The sequence below is a fragment of the Uloborus diversus genome, chromosome 7 (genome assembly GCF_026930045.1).
Source record: "Uloborus diversus isolate 005 chromosome 7, Udiv.v.3.1, whole genome shotgun sequence".
NCBI classification, from domain to species: domain Eukaryota; kingdom Metazoa; phylum Arthropoda; class Arachnida; order Araneae; family Uloboridae; genus Uloborus; species Uloborus diversus.
Genome location: NC_072737.1, coordinates 44,744,120 through 44,764,403, shown reverse-complemented (window position 1 = coordinate 44,764,403; position 20,284 = coordinate 44,744,120). Strand labels below are relative to the sequence as shown.

Sequence of the window (20,284 nt, the reverse complement as noted above, 5' to 3'; positions counted from 1 at the left end):
AAACATTAAAAATAACTAAACGCGTTAGGTGGAAAAAATTCTTTTGGCTCTTCTGAAAAGCTCAAAATTTCACATTTGTTAGTTTTAGTATGGTGCCGACGATATTATCATTAATAATTTGATTAGTAGTATGAAAATTTTTTCTTTCTTCTTTCCATTCAACGTTTATGAGAGACTCATTACTTTATTCTTAAAATTTAAGTTGAAAATATTAGTTCACTTTAACAAAAATAATTTCTAATTTACTTATTTTGTAGGCACTTGAAATGCATTACAATAAATAAATAAGTTTCACATAATATATTTCTCTCAGTAAATTAATTTATGCATCATAAATTTTCTAAATCTATGTCACTACTTGAGCTAATAACTGGGCTTGATGCTTTTAATGAAGTGAAGTCTTTGCTTTGAATTTTTGAAGATCTTCTTCTCGAATGGGTCCCTCTTTTCTTTGGGGAAATTTTTTGGGGATGTCTAGACGAGTTGCTTTGATCTGCTTTAGTCTGTAATTTAAAAACAGATTAAAATACTTATAAACTCTCTCTGGTAATAAAATCATAAAAGGTTGTATGATTAACATTGGAAACAGATTACTAAACATACCACCAATCACAAAATCTGCAAACATGTATCACATTCAAAATTATCACTATCAAAATCAAAACTAATATTCAATGCTTAAACTTGCACACTGCATTTGATAAAACTAGTACAACGGGCCAAAACGTGTTGTGTAACATAACTGTACCACAACTTAACGTTTAGGGGAAAAAATCATCAAACAAAATTAAAAGTTCCATCGATGTAAAACCATCCTGCAATTCCATTGTTATTCGCCAAGTAACTGCGTTAGAGTAGTCCTGCCAGAAACTCACAAAGCTTCTGATGCTAAAATATATGTTTATTCTGTTATAAGATATTCTCTTTAAAAATTATGAAGAGAAGACACTAGAGAGCAGATGTTCTGCAAGGCTTTGCTACGTAATATAAAATTTTGCTGTAGTTAATTTACAAAAAAAAAAAAAAAACCTTGAATTTTGACATCTTAAATTCAAATTATCTTCTTTGCAATCACAAGCTGTGATATGACCCTACTTGTTGGGCTTATTGTTACTACAAATGACTACGCTCCCCCAGAATCGACATTTCTTATATCAGAACCTCTTGAATTTACATAATCCTCTTCAGACAAACACAGCATCCAGCACAGAACAAGCTTCCGTAAGCATGTCCCATGTCCCTCGTTCTGCATGGTGGTGTCAATATCCTCTGATCTAGGGGCCTCAAGCATGTCTCTCCTCTTGGTCCATGGCATGTGTGAGTGTAGGACATGGATGTCAGTGCCCAGGAAGAGCGGATTCCGCTGGTACAGGTCCAGGATCGGAGGAGCCGAACCTGCAGGGACCAGTGGATGGTGGTGCTTGCAGAGTGACCAGGTACAAAAATCATAGGAACATCAACTTTGGTCAGCAGCATAGCCATGAGCGCCCATATGCAAAATTTTAAGGAAGGGGGGGGGGGCTCAGATATTTTCTCTATGATTTAGCAAGATATTTTCTCTATGGAAACCAATTTCAGTACAGATTCGAGTTATCAAAATTTGACATTTTTAATAACTTATTCATTAATGGATGGAGAAGAAACATTTTTACATTTTTGCAAAGAAAATACTCAATGCAAGAGAGTTCTAATTTCTAGGGGCGCGGGGGGGGGCTTGAGTCCCTACTTGCCCCCTCATACGGGCACCCATGCGCGTAGCTAGGGTGGGGCAGAAAGGGCGGTCCGCCATGGGAAGCGCCCTTTTAGGGGCGGCAAATTGACCCTTTTTATATCAAAGATAGCTAAAATTGCACATTTCAGGTCCTCAAAATTTTCGATATAAGTGTACGAACATTCCTGATTTCCTTAACCTCTTATAAATAGTCGAAGCTTGCATTTTAAGATTTTAATTTCAGAAAACTTCCTTGCGGTGCCTCTGACCTTCTAAAGTCAACAAAAAATACTAAAAGAGACTTGAATTTTGAAAAAGAAACTAGGAGCAAATTCCAACCCGACCTTTCCCCAAACGTAACTAAAAATTGCTAAAAATTGTGGTTTTTGACCTAACTTTAGCAAATTTTTCCTAGTGTGACCTCTCCCCCTTTCCACCTTTATTTTTCTTTTGCAAGAATATGGAATTTAGTTACGTCTTTTTTTTTCTTATGTAAAGATTTTAGTTTTATTAGGAACAAACACCTTTGGCAGTTTCACGTATTAGCTACTTCACAACGAAAGGGAGGCAATTGAGGAACCTCTCTGCATGGCAAACACTGACTTTGGCGAATTTTGTACTCCACTGACTTTGGTTAGATGAGAGCAGTGAGCAACTTGTTGATTGCTTAAAAAACAAATGCATGAGTTTTCCAGGTGTCCCCTCTTTCAACGAAATATGTTGACAACGAGATGAAGAGCGGTTCATTTTTTTCCAAAGTGGGTAAGTGTCTATAAGCTTCACCTAGGCAAACTTGAAACCTTACAGCTTGTCAACTATTTTTGCCTCACATACTTCAGGTCCAGAAACTTTATCTGCAAATTTTGTTTACGCTTACCACAGTTTCAAAAGAAAATGGATCTAAAATTCAATCTAGAAGTTCTAATCAGATTTAAAGACTTGGACAAGTCTTTAAATCTTGATTTCATGTCTGTTTTTAGCTGGCCAAGGTTAATCAGTAAAAATTAGGATTTGTTCTTGGGAAGTTTTATACTCTCGTTAACTGCTTTTGAACACTTTTTAAAGGTCTGAGACTGAAAAGTTCTAAAGGTCTTTAGAACCAATAGGTTTTTAAAGCCTTGTAAATATCAAACATGGTATGGTGATCAATGATGAAATGAACAGCAATATGAAGAGTGGTAAAAGAGCTGAGCCATAAATTGTCGGGAGGCTTGAGGACAAACCAGCTTTTGGGAGGCCCTGCAGTTAAACCTTACAACTGTGATCAGTTGGAGCCCCCTAAAAGCAGGGGCCCTAGGTCACGGCATAATTGGCCGATTTAGTAATCTGACCCAGGCTGAGCAGGTCTTGACTTGTTTCGGCCTTTGGGACAAGCTGCAAGTGTAAATGCTAAGCTTTCCGGATGTATGAAGAGGACTCCCGTGAATTTAGTTTGTTTCCCTTTTATCTCGTGATTCTTAGTTTGAACTCTGAACGATAGGTTTCATTTACGCTTTCAATTTTGTTACTTGTTAGCTTTTTTAAATTATCTGATTTTTTTACTTTGAATACTCATTATCTCCTTAGTGTTTACCTCGAAATTATTGCCCTTCAGAGGAGCCAAATCGCCTTTTTAAGGGCGACCATCCCCAGGGTTGGGAACCACTGGAATAGGTAGACAAATCTGCAGAAATCATTGAGCTCTAACACTAAGAGGAGAGTAAACTTGTCAGTCCGTTTTTTCCCATCAGTATGGCAAAAGAAGCACTCTTTTCACATTTAAGCTCCAAGTTTTACTCTGTAAATTGATTGCCATGCATTTTTTCGAGTCTTCAATCTGCTCAATTCGGTGCGGAAAAAAACAATATGTTTACTGTGCAATTGATTTTGCCATACTCGCTCAAAATTCAGACCATGAGCCTCATTGCTGCAGAATAGAATGCTCTCTTTCTTCTTAGCCTTATAGCTCAATGATAAAAATAGAGGTATAAACCAAAATAATTTTCGTACCACAACCAAATACACTTTAACTCGAATGTAGTCGTGTCTCTTTATATTACGTTAGTGCTCACGTTTTGGACCATTTCCTGACCTAGTGATCTGTGAGACGAAAAAGAATTTTGAATAATTTTTTTAAAGTTTTGCTTCAGCTAATAGAACATATAAAATTTTCTATACAAAAGTGTGTAATGAAGAACAATATTTACAGCATACGCTGAAAGAAAGTTACAGTCGGGGATCTGACTAGGTTGCCGTGCTATTGGTCTAAATGACCGACATACAGTTCTGAAAACTATGTTACCTTGAAATACTGAAATTTTTTTTTAGAACATTGTGTGAGGGTCAGCTACACAGATGGGTCCCATTATCAATATAAGGAATGGAGGGATAGAGCAAGATATATAAAAATGGACAGGGAAAATACCAATATGCGACTACTTAGGGGTTAAGCAATCTCTGAAGTCTGGTCCTAGGCATAGAAAGGTAAGATATAAAAAAAGAAACTTGTGCAAAAAGGTCAACTGCTGAAGGTGGTTAGTTACTAATTTAAAAAAAAAACTTACCAGCTGTGTTGGAAATTGTAAATTTTTTATATCAGCCAACAGCTTCTCAACAGGCTGAGCTGAAGTGTAACTCGTTTGAAAACCTGGCACTGAGGAGACAACCCGGCGATATTCTTCAATTCGTTTCTTGAGAATTTCAAGTTCATTTTTTACTTCTAAATGAACCTCTATTGGAACATTTTTCCTGTACAACAAAAATGAAAAATATCATCCCTATGAAAGATATTGAAAGATTTACACTAAATAACAAATGCAATTAACATTAGCAATGTATGTTAATGATACAAAATAAAAAAGAAAGTAACAATATGCTTTGGGATAAGCAAATTTTGATATTTCAAAGATTGTATAGCTTGAAACCCTGGCAAGAAGCATTAAAAGTAATGGCATGAAATTTCCTGTGAGTGTGTATGAGTATGAGCAGGTCCGGATCTGCGTACCTGGACACCCCACAGTGTGTGTGTGGGGGGGGGCATAAGAAATTGAAAACAAATTAGCACTAAGACTTATAACGTTGCAAATATACTCTGCTGGCAGGTTTTGTAGCACGGGAGCCCAAAATTTGTAGATACGGGCCTGTGAATGAGCAAGCACATACATACATATAGAAGGGATGATAGTGCTATAAATTAAAATTCACCATTTAAGTTGAGAAGTTTACCAGTTTTGTAAAATGGACTGAAATCTACAGTCCAGTAAGAAAGCACAGACATTCCTACTAATTGAACTGTTTTTGTTGTGAGAATGATATTGGCGTAAGTGCGTTTCTCCGCGTTTCCATGCGGTAGGTTAGACCAGCAGTCAGTATTTTCTGCGCTTGGGGGAAGTTCTTTTAATTCATTAGTCCTTGCATAATTTGACCTACTTTGAGAGTGAAATTGATTCAAAATTAGACACAAAAAGAAAATCCTATAATAGAGAAAATTGCATAAAAATGAATAAAGAAAAGATACTACACAATGATAATTTAACAAAATTCATACATTTGGTCTGAAGGAAAGAAATCAATTCACAAGACCTCAAAAAGGGGGGGGGGAAAAGGAAGCAAATGAATTTTTAAAAAGTCTACACATATTGAACGATTTTCAGTAAAATGAACATTGATTTCTACTTGTCAATTATTAAAAAAAATAATTTGGCATGAATACAATAAATAGTCTGATAATAAATGCAAAAAATTGCATCATTCCATTTTTTTCCACTACACATATTTATCGCAAATTGCACATTTCTGAGAAATGCACTTACCTTAGGTCTGTCTTTTCAGCTTCTAAATCACCATTTTGTGCCTTCAAAATTTCATTCTTCTCCTTAAGTTTGTTAATATAGTGAGTGTATTTCTTTGTTTTCTGGAAGAATGTATGCTATTATAAACCAAAAATTGCATGCAAAATAAAATAATCAGAGCAAAATGCCAGTTAAAGAAAAATATTTTCACCAGAACCTTGTTTAACTGAGATTTTTTTTTTTGCATCTTTTACTATTGTTATTATTTTGGACATTAAACAATAGTCACTTCATACTTCATTTCAGTATAGACTGCCATTCCAACTGCAGGCATTGAATTATATCATAGAGGGATAACATTGAAAATATATTCAGTTTATTCATAACAATTTTGCTAGGATAAAACATGCCCCCCCCCAAAAAAAAAACTCAGTTAACAAACTCTTTAACTAAGATTTATAATATTTACCTGCTCAAGCTGTTGTTTCTCAGAAGCAGCAATGTGTCTTGTCTCTTTGAGCTGAGATTCTAGTTCTTCCAACTTTTGGTGAAATTGAAGCTTCTGTTGTTCCCAACTTAACTTTAGATGCAAAATCTCACGATCCTGATCTGACTGAGCCTATGGGGAAAAAATCTTTCCCATGCTTTATTTCTCAAGAAATATTTAAAATGAAATTAAATATAAGTATAAAAATGGCAGGCAGCAACAGGCTCTGGGCCTAGCTAGGCTGGTCCTAGTCAATTTATCATTTCCCAACAAAGATAAAGAGCCTTCTTAAAACTATCCACCCCATAGCAAGTAACAGCCGCTTTCGATAAACTGTTTAAAATGCCTATGACCCTGTTGAAGTAGTAATTTTTCCTAGTTTCAAGATTAGCTAGCAGTTTGATACATAGGGCTTTAGCTTGTGGTTTATATTTAGGATCAATTGGAGAAAAAGGAAACCTTAGGCAAATAGGGGGGGAGGGGGGAATATAACCACACTTGCAGTAATTTTTGAAACTAAACAGTTTGTGAGGAAACGCTTGCTTACATATATTCAAGATTGTGAGATTTGCGTGTTCATGAATAACTATAGGCGTCATCATTGTTTTAAAATGATACTGGGTAAAAAGTTTTTTTTTTTTAGTTGAGGGATCTTACATTATCCTTTCTATCAAGTCAACAAATGTGAAGTAACTGGCTTCAACGAGTTTTATTTGTCAACACGGAATGCTACTAAAAACATTTATGCATATTGAAATTCACCTTCGAGTTTCTCATTTTTTCTATTTTTTGAAAGGTTAAATTTTGATGTAGATCACACTTTTGCGAATATTTTACAGAATTTCAAAGGATAATTAACTTTTTGAAATGATGATTCTTTTTAAATCATTTGAGATTACTTTTGGAGGGTTTAGCAGGTGTACACGCAACCTACGGGCCACATATTGAGTATCGTTAGTATAGAACTTATGCTTCTAAACTGGTTGTGTGTAGTGCGATTATCTATCTACATCAACCTCTTGGGGAAATAAATGGGGTTGTTTTCATTTATCCCCTAGTTTCAGGGGTAAAAGGAAGCATGACTTCATTTGGTAACAGTTAAAAAGTCAAATTTTTCATTCCCAGCTGCTCTCACAGCGGACACCATGCACATAATTTTATGTCACAATATGTCTAAAAGAATGGAAAGGATCTAAGTTGAAACATTGAAATTCTGTTTCCTTCTACCCCAAGTAATTCTATTGAGAGTGTAGATACTTTGCGGCACCTCTTGCCTCTTTCTAGAACAAAATAGGGTGCAAGGACCCCACTTAGGGAACACCCGGTTTATATATTTGATAAGAAATAAAATTGAAGCATTTTTCAAGGAGTTTTGAAGACATTATTTTCAAGGATTGTAGAACAATTAAAATTACTTAAAGCACTTTATTTGCATTTTCCAGTTTGACATTTTCATATTTGATTGAGTTTAAAGTAATTGTTTTAACTTTGTAAACAACGCCTATTTTCGTTAAAAAAAGACCTTTAGAATTATCATAACATTTGTTTCTTTTTTTCAATTACAAGCAGTGTAGAAAATGAAAAAGAATAGAGGTACTGATACATTTGTTCTCCTGGTAAATAAACTGACAGTATGCGGTAGAAGTAAGGTAAGGAAAAAAAAAAAAACAAGCAAAAGCAAAACAACTTCCAAAATATTGAATTTGGGATCAAATAAATAGCAAAATAAAGAAACATGCAAGTCACAAAAATTTATCTCAAGCAATATGGTACAAAAACATGAGAACCATGATTTTTACATTTTTGCTGCAGAATGTAGCAAAGAGCTGAATTTGGAACATGCTGGTATCCCCCTTGAATTTGTTAGAAATTTTAAAATTCAAGGGTAATAACTACATATCCTCCAAATTCAATTTTTCAAACACTTGAAAATGATTTTTTGTTTTAAGTACATTTCACTTTTCCAAGAACAAATCATGCAATTTTTCAGGAGTTGGGAACCCTTAGCCATATTTTGTTTAGCTTACAGGTTAATCCAACACTGGTTCTGAAATTTGTGCAGAAGTTTAGCCTGTGCATATATTTTCCATTTCGCTAAACTTAATAGCTCAGTTGTATCCCCTCATACTCTCCTTTGCTCAAGACTATACATAATAAGCATTCTAAGCCTGGAATAATAATCTAAATTGCATTTTAGATTTATACATAACCAACTAGAAATATACTAAAAAACTTAAGCAAAGCAAAAAAAAAAGTTTTACCTCAATATTCTTTTTTGCAATAATTTCTCGTAAAAAATGTTCTTTTTCTTCCAATATTTCATTACGACTAGTGTTTAAACTTGATATTTTTTCTCTTAAATCTTGAATTTCCTTCTTGCAATAAGAATGTTCTTTGACTAGAGTTGTGTAGGCTTCGTTATCATTGCTTTTTGACATCTCATCAAGTTTATTCCTATGAAAGAGATTAAAAGTAAACATATAATTTTTTGAATAAATTTTAATTACACCATAAACAAAATGTTTTATTCCCCTATTATTTCAAAGAATTGGATGGGGGGAGGGGGGAGTGATCTAAAAAAATGACTTAGACACTGTGATTGAAAAAATTCTAGTTTTTGTTTCAAAGTTGCCACTCTATTTTGCAAAAAAAAATTCCCGTGTTTTTCCTGTATACAACTTTACAAAGAAGCATGCACTGATATTTAAAAATAACATTAATATCCCGATTGTTTCATCACAGCGGAAAACAATACCAAATCTTAATATATTTCTCCTGTGTGGACGTTTGTAACCATAAGGCTTTTAATCGGCTGGACCGATTTTGATCAACTTTTTGTGTGTAATTAGGTTGTGGCAAGCATGATTTCAAAGAGCGATGGATTGAATCGGAAACGTTTTTGTTAATTAATTAATAAATTTAAACCTTGGATGGTTATATCTCCCAAATGATTAATATTTATTTTAATCTATTGTTGAGCGAGAACTGAAATAAATATTTAACCCGTTGCCAAAGGACAATAAGAAAGCCAGCTCTGCTTTTTTTATGAAATTTCCTACTGTGATATGTCAATTGAGAATAGATAAAACATAGAGAGAGAGTGAAGCCTTTTTTTCATTTCTTGAAATCAACAATTTTAGGTCCCGTGATATATTTTAAAGTAAAGTACTGGAAGGTTCATGCAAAACGTGTGTTCTGTCGTCGTAGTTGAACCATGTGAACGGATTGGTGCTTTAGGTTTTTCTAGCTAAATGATCAGAAAGTACCGTATCTAGCAACATTTGTTTCCCGTCTCAAATCCATCTGAGTTTTCACCAATGCCAAGAATACTTCAAGGATTATCAAACTAATCAGTACATTATTAAAGGAAAAGATGATGGAATTTAAAGACAAAACAAATTTTATTTTCGTCCAGATAAATTACAGCAGGGTAGTTTTGTGCACAAAAGATCAGTGCAGTGGAAGATCTTGATCTTTGATGGAAAGAACAAATTAGGCAATATGTGAAGTTTTAAAAGTTTTCGTTCAAAAGATCGGACCGCAAATCGGTTGGAGTTGGTTTCGCTCACTGATCGGCCGGATTACAGTAACATGGTGGCTTGACGACTTTGGCTATGAACAATAGAGTTGCGTGATCATTTGTTTACATTTAAAGCTACTGTCAATGTAATTATTGTATTTTTTGTTTATTTGGCAAAATATTTCAAATTGCAAAGAATTGTTTTTAGTTTTTAAAGAGTTTTTAGTCATTTTAGTTGAAGAATGTGTTTATTTTACATCGGGAGGAGGGGGAACATGGTGACTGAACATATATTTAACTTTTCAAAGAAGAAAAACAAAGCTTTCTTCTAACCATTCATTACTTGGATCTAAAAAGATAAAAGTGCAAAAGTTAAGCAGAACAATTAATATTGATGGCTAATTTCATGCTCTCTACATTAAATTAGCAAAAAACTCAAGATGCATGTTAAATAAAACAATAAATAATTTTGTTTTGTGATAGACATTTTAATATTTACTAAAACTAAACAAGGAAAAATATTAAGTAAAACTACCATTTTATATTTTATTTTATTTATGAACTTTATTATTATTTATTTATTTATTTTGGTCCTTCATACATTTGGGCATTGATTTTGCAACTTCAATTTAAACATTCCCTGTTTTTTCAAGGTTTTTGGGGGAAATTTTCAAAACTCCTAGGATTTTCCATGTTTTTTTTTTAAATTAATTTTCAAATTTCCTGTACTTTTCTCATTTCACCCTGTTTCCCTGTGGCGTGGCAACCCTGTATTTTTATATGTTTGTTTCCCCCTTGGGAAAGATTGAAAACAACAGTAAAAACTGCTTCAGTAACCTTTTTGTCATTAAAACTTAACAATCTCAACAATTTTGCTCCAGTTAAGTCATATGAGTTTACATCTAACTTCAGAATTGCAATGCAACCATATATAGTGCATACAAAATTGTGTAAACTCTAAAATTTTCTAAGCAAAATGTGCTGCAATTAGTATAGTAAAAAATCAACATCAGAAATTAAGAGTATATCTTATTCTCTTATGTGTGTTTTTTTCGTGTTATGCAAAACTATTTGTTTCCATGGAGATTACTCAAGGGTTCCACAAAACTTACCTTTTATTTTGTTAATAAGTTTGAAGTTAATAAAAATTTGATTAAAAAAATCTTCAAAATTAAACAAAAAAAAAAAAAAAAAAAACACCTCATAAATAAATAATAGAATAACTATCAATCTTGACTTCCATTTATTAATCAAGATCTGGGTTTCCCTTCAGGTTTAGCCAATATATGAAGAATGAACTTAATCGTCTAAATTCATGCTAAGTTTCCTTTTTAATGGATGAATTTACTGGACTAGCAGTATTAATTGTCCCCGCTTGGTCATTGGAAAATCTGTACTGAAGTCAGTCAACATGTGCTACTGGACAGGAAAACAATATTTTCAATTTTTTTTCTGGAAGACAATAAAATTCCATGCGACCAACTGCATTGGTATTTTTACTGATACAGCAAAAGTCATTAGCAGCATGATAAACAGGATTTTAACAACTAATGAAAAATGTCACCATGAACTGATCTACTAGCCTTTTCCAGATTCAAAGGCAGGAACATGCCCCCTCCCCCCCCCCCCCCAAAAAAAAAAGTTATAAGATTTACTGTTTGACCGCGGATTGTACGTAATTTGGCAATCAGCCAAGTGAAGGCGATTCCATCAAAATGAATCCAGTAGGGGAGATGGAAAAATAGCGATGGGATTTTGATGCACGCGTTTCATAATTTCACCAGGGCCTTATTTATTCATTGTCTTTATTGAGGTGAAAATGAGTGGAAACACAATGAGTTTCTATGGAAGTAACAAAAAGGAAATAAAATGTTTTCATTTCGTTTGGAAATTTAAAAGCAAAATCGTAAGCTCCAAAATATGTTGTAAACAAAATAAATCTATTAATTTTTGAGTGGGAATATCGATCGAATATAGTTTTGATTTAAACATTATTGCAATGAATAAATTGCCATTTTTAAAAAACTGAGTAGAAATAATTAGGGGACAAACGTGCACATCTGTCAGAAAACCTACTATCCCTAAAAGGTAATAGACGTGTCTATTTCTGGCTGTAAACCGGATATTAGCCTTTCCATACAATCCCTGGTTAGACAGTAAAATTGCTCATGATAAGGTGTCAAAATCATTAACTTGATCAAACTTCAGTCAAAAAATAATTGATCAGAATGTTATGAGAGAACTTAGGAAGTGTACATACATTTTTTAAATACAGTATGATCCCGATTAACCACAAGTCATTTAACAATCAGGAACATGTATTTTCGTAGCAAAAAGGAAACAAGAATGGCTGCTTTTTTTTGTCGAAAAGTTTTAAATTTGAACTCGGTAGTTTTATTTATTTATCGTACTTTCTAAATTGTAAATACACTTGTTCTTTATTGATTTTAAGTTCTGTTGGGTAAAATTACGAAGCATTTTTACTGTACTGAATATATTTTCACTGTTTATAAAAAGTTTTTTGCATCAACATAGCCAAGTTTTTGAGGACCAACAATTTTTCCCTTATTAGTCTCGTCTATCTGCGCTTTTTATTATCCGTGGCATTTGTGCCACTCAATTCCGCAGATAATTGGCTGTTTACCTGTATACAGAAACACTAATTATCTCTGAAGATACCAACTTGAATTTGTGAGCTAAGGATCAAGGTGAAAGCCCTTTCTTTTTTCTTTAGAATACAATTTTGAATTTAAAAGTTGACTTCTTAGACATAAAGCCCACTAAATTATCATATTTAAGCAATATTTTTGCAAAAATTAGTAAACTCAACTTTTCACTTGGGGTAAACAAGTTAATGTATTTATCGCTATCAAAAAATTTACTACCAGAAAAAAAAAGGTATTTCATAGAACTTGCATGCATTCCCTATTGACTTTGATATTTTTCCAACAATGAAAAAATTTTTAGAAGAAAGGGTCAAAATAATAGAGAAAATATTTAACCCTTTAAAAATTAATATTAAATTTGCGAGAAGCCTTTTTTTGAGGGGGTGGGGGGAGGGTCTATTTAATTACTGAACAGCAGAGAAAATATCAGAATGAAATTTAGTTTAAACACGAATTCGTTGTCAGAGCTTAAGCATGTCCGTATAAGAATACACATTTTTCTTGATATGAAATCTAGTTCATCCTTAGAACAAAAATTTGAATTAATGAAGTGGCATTATGGTGCATTTGAAATGGTATATTATTGATTGCCACCAAAGGAGTTTGATCCATGTTGGAGTTCTTACCATTTTACTTTACACAAGTTTTCAACTGATGAATGCAAGTTCAGACGCATTTCAATCTAAATAAGTAAACATACAGTTCAACAAACACACACACATAAAGATAGCCTAACAGAATCACAGAAAATCCTTGTATAAAACAAACTTAATGTAAATTACTTCAAAGCAAAAATTTCCTTTTCTCTGTTCAGCTTGGCTTCATTGGATGTCTGCAGATTTTGCTTTAGTGTTTGCAATTCTTGACTCAGCATTGTAATATGCTCTGCTCTATCACTTTCAATTTCTAGCAGCTTTCTTTCTAATTTATCTCTATAAAAATAGAAACATATAACTAATTTCAAAACATGCAATATAAACAACACTTAAAAAAAAAAAAAAAAACAGAGCCAGCTTAATTTCTAAATATTTCAAAGGATGACAGAACCAGACACAAAATTGGTATAAGTTGGTATAAAATTAGATGGATTAACCTAACCCTCTGACTAACTACACAGAATTTGGGGTTATATAAGAGGAAGACTTTCAGCTCGATTCTGCTAAAGTAGGTCAATATAATGTCTTGAATTTTTATCAACATTTCAAACCGCATTTCATTTGCCCACAAATCCAAATTTGCTACAAACTTTTTAATTCATCAGTGTGCACAATATTTAGGGTACAAATTCTATTTTGGAAAAACTTATTTGTTTAGTGATACAATATTGTACAACTTAAACTCATGTAGTAGCCTACAGTTCCTGTACCCATAATAGTAATATTCAGGTCTTTTCTTTTAACTATACTTTTTTTTTAAATCTTGTTTACATGAGCCCTCACACAGAAAAACATATGAATGATTGAAGACTTTCAAAAAAATAAAATAAAATAAATACTTTATTTAGGAAAATCTTAAAAATAAAATTTGTAGCATTAAACTTATAGAACTATTGCTGTGAGTGATTGATGGTGTTTCTTGAAAATTAACACCATCAATGATAAAAAAAATGTGCCCTTCTCTCTTTCATATGTTTATTTCAAATAAGTACTGAGTTTTCAAAAGAACATGAAAATAAAACTATTCTATCTCACTAAAAAAACCACAAGTACTATTTCCTTTCAATATGATTTTTCTGAAGTTTAGTATGAATTCTATTATTACAAAATGAAAAAAGCAAGAGAAATTCTAAGTTATATTATATATTAGGAGTGTTTTCAGTTATTCTCCAGAACATCTCAAACTTTTTTTAAACTGTTCTTTTTAAAAAAGTGACTTTAAAGGTTAGTAAAAAAAAAAAAAAATAGTAGGTCTTGAAATTTACATCAGACAATAATGTGATTAATAATTGCAACAAAACATTTTGTAACTAACAATCATTAATCAAAAAATTGTAAAGACAATTTCTTCCAAATTTTTACAAAATCTATAAATTAAAAATTAGGTTACAAATCCAAAAAAGCATACTATTTAACAAGATAGTGTGAGGCAAAAGAACCCCTAATACTTACTTTGCTTTGCTTAATTCACTCGTTTGTTTCCATAGTTGCTGTTTTGCAACCATCAAATTTTGTTGATATTCTTGTTCTTTGAGCAATAAAACTTGTTGAGCCTGATTCAATTCATCAACTGTAGCATTTAATTCCATCTTGATTTCTAAAACACATCAATATATTTGTATGCTTAAAAAACTATACAACTCTTCTTCTTTTTTTTTTTTTTTTTTTTTTTTGTTCAAAAGCGCTTTTAAATTTGAGCATACAAATTAGCAGAAGTGAAAAAAGATTAATAGTAAATACAGTAAAACCCCTCCTGACGGACACCCCTCTTATGCGGACAAATTTTAATTACCCAATTCCATGGCAAATAATTACTATTAAACCCCTGTCTTGCGGACACCCTTCTATTAAAACAATTTGCCCTGTTAGTGTTTGTATTAGAGGGTTTTTACTGTATAAGCTATTTTCTCTTTATGTGAAATACAGAACAAAAGTTAATACCATTTTTTTCCATCAAAGAAGGATATGTAACAAGTAAGCATGTTTTAAATTTCAAAGAGTCACACCTCAAATACATTTCAAAACATAAAAACTTTAAAATAAAATATAAAACATGCTTTTTAATTCTGAAGACTATTTCTATAAGCTTAGTTAGCACTAAAAAGTATGAAATAAAATATGTATATGATTTCTTGACAGCAAGACTCATAAATTGAAGTTCATCTTAATATCTTTATGCTTATGTTAATTCCAAAGCAGCCAATAAACTAAAAGTTTGAGAGAAGAAATAGGCGGCACACAGCTCTGCATGAATAGCTTTTACTACACCGCCTAAATTTCTTCTTCTCTCAATTTTTGATTTTAATTTTATTGTCTGCTTTAGAATTTCTATAAACATGAAGATATTAAGATCAACTTCAATTTATGAGTGTTGCAATTGAGAAATCATATATTTATTTTATTTCATACTTTTTAGTGCAAACCAAAAGCTTACAGAAATAGTCTTCAAAATTAAAAAAAATATATTTTTTATACTTTATTGTCTTATTCTTGAAAAAACGTTAAATGTCACAAACTTGCAATACTTATGGAAGAAAATACTTTCACCCCATTAATAAAGTTAACTATTTCGGAAACATGGGAGAAAGGAAAAAAGAAAAAGTTTTTATTAAAAGTTTGGTTCTTACTAGACATTTCTTCTGCCATATGTTCCTTTTCAGACTCCTGCTCAGCTTTCCATCGTTCCATTTCAACATGAAGATTAGTGATAGTAAGTTGACATTTGTGTTCAGCTTCGGCAAGTTTTCCTTGCAGAAGGTAGGCTTCCCTTTTACCTTCCTGCAATTCCTTATTCACAAGTTTACGATGTTCTTGGCAGTTAGTAAACTCTCTCTGTAACACATCTTTCTGCATGATCAGCTTCAATCTCTCAGACTGAAAGAAAACAAAAACCAAGAATAACAATGCTATTACAAAGACATATTCAGTAGCAATTATAAAAATTTTGTGTAGAAAAATATTAATTTTTATGTTCGTTAAAATTGTTACTTCATTAATGATAACAAAAATCTAGAGCACAGTGCAGTGAAAACTTTATTAATTGAACACAATAGGCAAGAGATAAAAAGCCTTTTGTTATTTGAGTTGTAATAAAAATTAACATATAGCCCTGCTAGTGAAATATTATGATGTTATAACAGAGTTGTCACTATTACTAAGTTTAACTGCGTTTAAGAACAAGGAAAAAAAAGTTTTTTTTAAAAAATGATGTATTGACATAAGAGGCAGTGAGAAGCAAAGGGGTGTAAGTGGCAAAATTAAAATTTTGGAGATAACCAGTAAAATGGTAGGTGAAACTCTCCTCTGTCTTGGGGGAAGAGATAGTACTAGTAGACCTGGTAGGTTCTGTTATACAGCATGATTTATAAAAACTTTTCATTGAAAGTTACCGAGGACCTTATCTTTAAACGTGTTTTAATCAAAATTTGAAAATATCCACTTCCATCCCTTTGCTTCTCACAGCCTCATATGTCAAAAAACTTAATAATATTAGTAAAATTCATTGCTGAATGGAATAGCGTCCTATTCTTTCCTCAATGGTATTATTTTACCAGTTCAAAAGATAAAACCATGTAATTCAGCATATAAATGAAAAATCAAAACCCAATTATTAAGCAAGTGTTACAATTACATAAATAACTAAACCCATAGAACAATATCAACTTATATTTAACAAAAGTACTAAATACATCAATTACCTCTAAAGACCTAATAGTTGTCATATTATCAGCTAGCTGTTTCGCATGAGTCCTATTAATACTGTTGATTTCAAGTGAGAGGTTTTCATTTTGTGCTCTCAGTTCTTCACACTCGGCTGTGATAACTTTTAATTTTGCTTCAAGCTGTAAGATTTCTCTTTTTGCAGATTTCAACTCCACTGCAAAATTGTTATCTGGCAGAGACTTCTCACTTTCCAATTTTTCAATTTTAGTTTTCAATCGTTCTACCTGTAATAAATAATCCCCAAAAGTCATTAAGAAATTTAATCACGAAAAAAATATAATAATGGTTCTAAATTGTTAGATCGAAAAAGGCTAATTTAGATTACTTATCCAGCATTAATTTATAAAGCAGCCATTTATTTATTCATGTTTTTAAAAAGTGGTTTGAAATCGATTTGTAATATTTTTGCAATATTAAACCAAACATTTTCCGGGAACATCGTTCCTTCCCAACTACATCACTGGTCTAATGCTCTGGAGAAATATTACCTAAGAGAATTAAGTAAAGAAACTAGTATTCACACTTTTTTTATAACACTAACAACTTGTACAGAGAAAATTGAATAAAATAAGAGTTTAAAAAACTAAAAAAACATGCTTTTGTAGCAAAATGAACTAAAAAGTAAAAAATAAATCTTTGGATTATAAGTATATAAAGTAATTAACTAAACACTTAATTTTAACGTAATACAAAAATCATGGGGTGCTGTCAATTTACATTTTTGCATGGACAACAAATGGAAGAAATTCAAAACAACTGAGAAGCCCCCACGCTTTTTTGTATTACATTAAAATTAAGTGTTTGGTCAATTATATTATATACTTATTATCCAAAGATTATTTTTAACTTTTTAGTTCATTTTGCTACAAAAGCATGTTTTTTTTTAGTTTTTTAAACTATTATTTTATTTAATTTTTCTTCTTTTTTTTCTGTTTAGTTTAATTTGTTTTACGAAAAAATGTTCATTTCAACATAATCCAAAATCTTTTATATTCATGATATCTCCCCCACCCATCCAAAAAAAAAAAAAAAAAACAATTAGAGGTCTTGGGTCTCAGACAGCATTTGAAACGCAGTCTCTTGAACTCCAAAAAGAATAATTATACTCCTTAAAGTGTAATAGCCGAACTCTAAAAACGTTCAACTGCACCGATGAATTGCCTGTCGAGTAATTGTCTAATCCAGCTAATCCATCTCAATCATCAATGTATGTGTGTGGAAATCATATTTATACTACTTTGAAAATTTGAGATACTTTATTGTTGAACAATGGCCTGATCAACAAAGAATTATCAACTGAAGGCTCATTTAAATTTTGGCATGAAATTAGTTAAAAACAATTATAGCTCATGTTCTAATTACCTTGGAACAAATTTATCTAATGCAGAAAAATCAAAGGTTTTTATAAATACTTTAAAATAATTTTTGTCAGCATTTTTTAATATATATATGTATTTTTTCATTTTTTTTTCTTCACACTGTTGTATTTATGCCAAAATATTGATTCAGAGTGGAATAAACTAACAATTAATAGTAAATTAATTTGAATATAGAATATTGCATTGTCAGTGGGTCTGAGGTCGCATGCCGAATTTCAAAAGAATCCGACCGCAAGAAGTGGGCAAAATTTGAGTTGCAAGATTCCGTTACAAGATACATACATACAGATGTAGCTAATAAAAGCTTGTTAAAAAAAAGAAAGTTAAGTTGGGGTAATCTTGCATTTCATTACATGATTCATACACAAAGTTGGAATTTTTTTTTCAAGGAGTAATTAAGGACTTTTCAAGGATTAAATGAGCTTTTTTAAGTACTAATGAGTAATATTTGGAACCTGAACTTTTTTAACAATATTAAAAACAGAAATGTTGATTTGGTTTCAGTTCAAATAAAAGTTTCAGTATTAGACAAAACCTTTTGCAACACACTTTTAAAGCTTCAAAATCAATCTTTAATAGTGTGAGCAGCAAGAATCAGACTGACTACCACCAAACTAAAATAACAATAAAAACGTAATATTTTAAAAAGAAAGACTAAAATGTATAACTATCAGTAATTTAAAAAAATTCAAATTTTTTAAAAAATTTTGCTGCAAGGGCACAGGAAGTACATGATGAAGTATTTTCCCAATGCTTATTTGCTTAACACACACCATGATTTTTGAGCCTTAAACATTCACAAAAGTTTGCCGTCTGAAGCATTGTTTCTAGTCACATGCAATTCAAAAGCGGCACTATTTGAAGCTGCAGATTCAGCAGTGGCTCTGAATGCTGTCGTCAATAATTTAATAACTTCATATTTGAAATAAATAAATAAAGAAATAAATAAAAATAAATAAATGAATAAAGTTTTAATAAAAAATAAAATACGCAGACTTAAGGTAGCATACTGAAATAGCTTCTAACTTATAAAAGAATTCAAAAATTTACAACATGCAAAAAGATTGAAATCTCAAACACTGCATGAAATTTTCCGTAAAACACAATTTCATTGTTTGCAAGTTTCTAAAAATCTGATTTTTACTAAACAAGTAATCAATTGTAAAAATTCAGTGAAGTGGAAGTCTTAAATAAGTCAATTATTTCAATGCACTGATTTTAATGCCGGTTTTTCAAAAAAAGAAAAGTTTCCAAAATAATCAGACTTTTCTGGTGAAAAAAAATTAGAGGTGTTAAATACAAACAAAATCAGAGAAACCTACAAAAAGAGCAGGAAAAAATTTTAATGAGTTTTTTCAATGTATCCCTTTTATAATAAAAAAAATTCAAGGACAAAAGATACATTTCAAAGTTTTTCAAGATTTTCCCATTTACTTAAAAATGAAATTTTTATTTCAAGCAGTTTTCAAGGTTTTCACACAAACCATGTATTATCATTTTGAAGCAGTGCAGGTACTTTTGTATAGTTACTTATATTAAAAATCTTAGCGGCAGGTTTAAGTTCACTAAACATTAAACTGATGCCAGCAGGAGAGTAAAAAACTAATTTGTACATGCGCACAGGTTCTTGGAAAAAAATGATCACAGTATCATACATTGTAACACATTCAAAAGTAGGGAAGCATATACATTTCAGTTATCACAGGAAGGAGATTAGTTCAAAACTGTGAGGGAAATTTAATTGTATTATTTAGTTGTCGAACAAAAAAATACAGGAGGAGTTGTTTGATCAGACCATCCCGGCAATAACATGTTGGGGCGGGGGGGGGGGGGGGGGGAAGCAGAGGGGGAGGTGAAAGTGACTACTTGTACCAGATTAGCAAATACTAATAGCTTTATCCTAAGGAAACACTAAAACAATACAATGATATTTGAATTAACTTGTATTAAACTGTTAGAAAACTACAGAACATAAAATAGCTCTAATGAAACATGTTCTTTCCTAAAAAAAAAAAAAGAAATATATAAAGAATCATTTCCTCAATCAAGGTAGTCTATTTACAGGTGTTTATTGTCAAAAGGTTATTTTTCTTTCTTCTAACATGCCTACAGCACACCATAAAACACATCAAAACCCTCTAAAATTACCTCTTGGTGATGCACTCTGTATCTCTCTCATGATCCTCCCTCTTCACGAATATTACACTCCTGGTTTATCACTCATATTTCATTTTACTAATGCTCTCAATGCCAGATTTAATGCATTGCAAATGTCAAAATTGCAGTGTTTCTTTCAGGCATCTCTCTGGGGGGCAGAGCCCCCCCCCCCCCAAAGAGGCCAACAGCCTCCCTCCCCAAAGAAAAATTTGGAT

The 20,284-nt window shown here is 31.9% G+C and overlaps 1 protein-coding gene across 1 annotated transcript in view; it reads right to left on the bottom strand.

The window, feature by feature from the left end:
- Positions 1 to 329: 329 nt before the first annotated feature.
- The window catches only part of LOC129226679 (centrosomal protein of 83 kDa-like), a 31,461-nt gene continuing 11,506 nt past the window's right edge, over positions 330 to 20,284 (bottom strand). The window contains exons 3-10 of the mRNA XM_054861309.1: positions 15,438 to 15,684; positions 14,263 to 14,407; positions 12,937 to 13,086; positions 8,368 to 8,422; positions 5,951 to 6,100; positions 5,503 to 5,603; positions 4,255 to 4,438; positions 330 to 503 (exon numbers count right to left, since the gene is read on the bottom strand). Of these exons, the coding sequence (XP_054717284.1) occupies positions 330 to 503; positions 4,255 to 4,438; positions 5,503 to 5,603; positions 5,951 to 6,100; positions 8,368 to 8,422; positions 12,937 to 13,086; positions 14,263 to 14,407; positions 15,438 to 15,684 (1,206 nt within the window). The remainder of the gene's footprint in view (positions 504 to 4,254; positions 4,439 to 5,502; positions 5,604 to 5,950; positions 6,101 to 8,367; positions 8,423 to 12,936; positions 13,087 to 14,262; positions 14,408 to 15,437; positions 15,685 to 20,284) is intronic.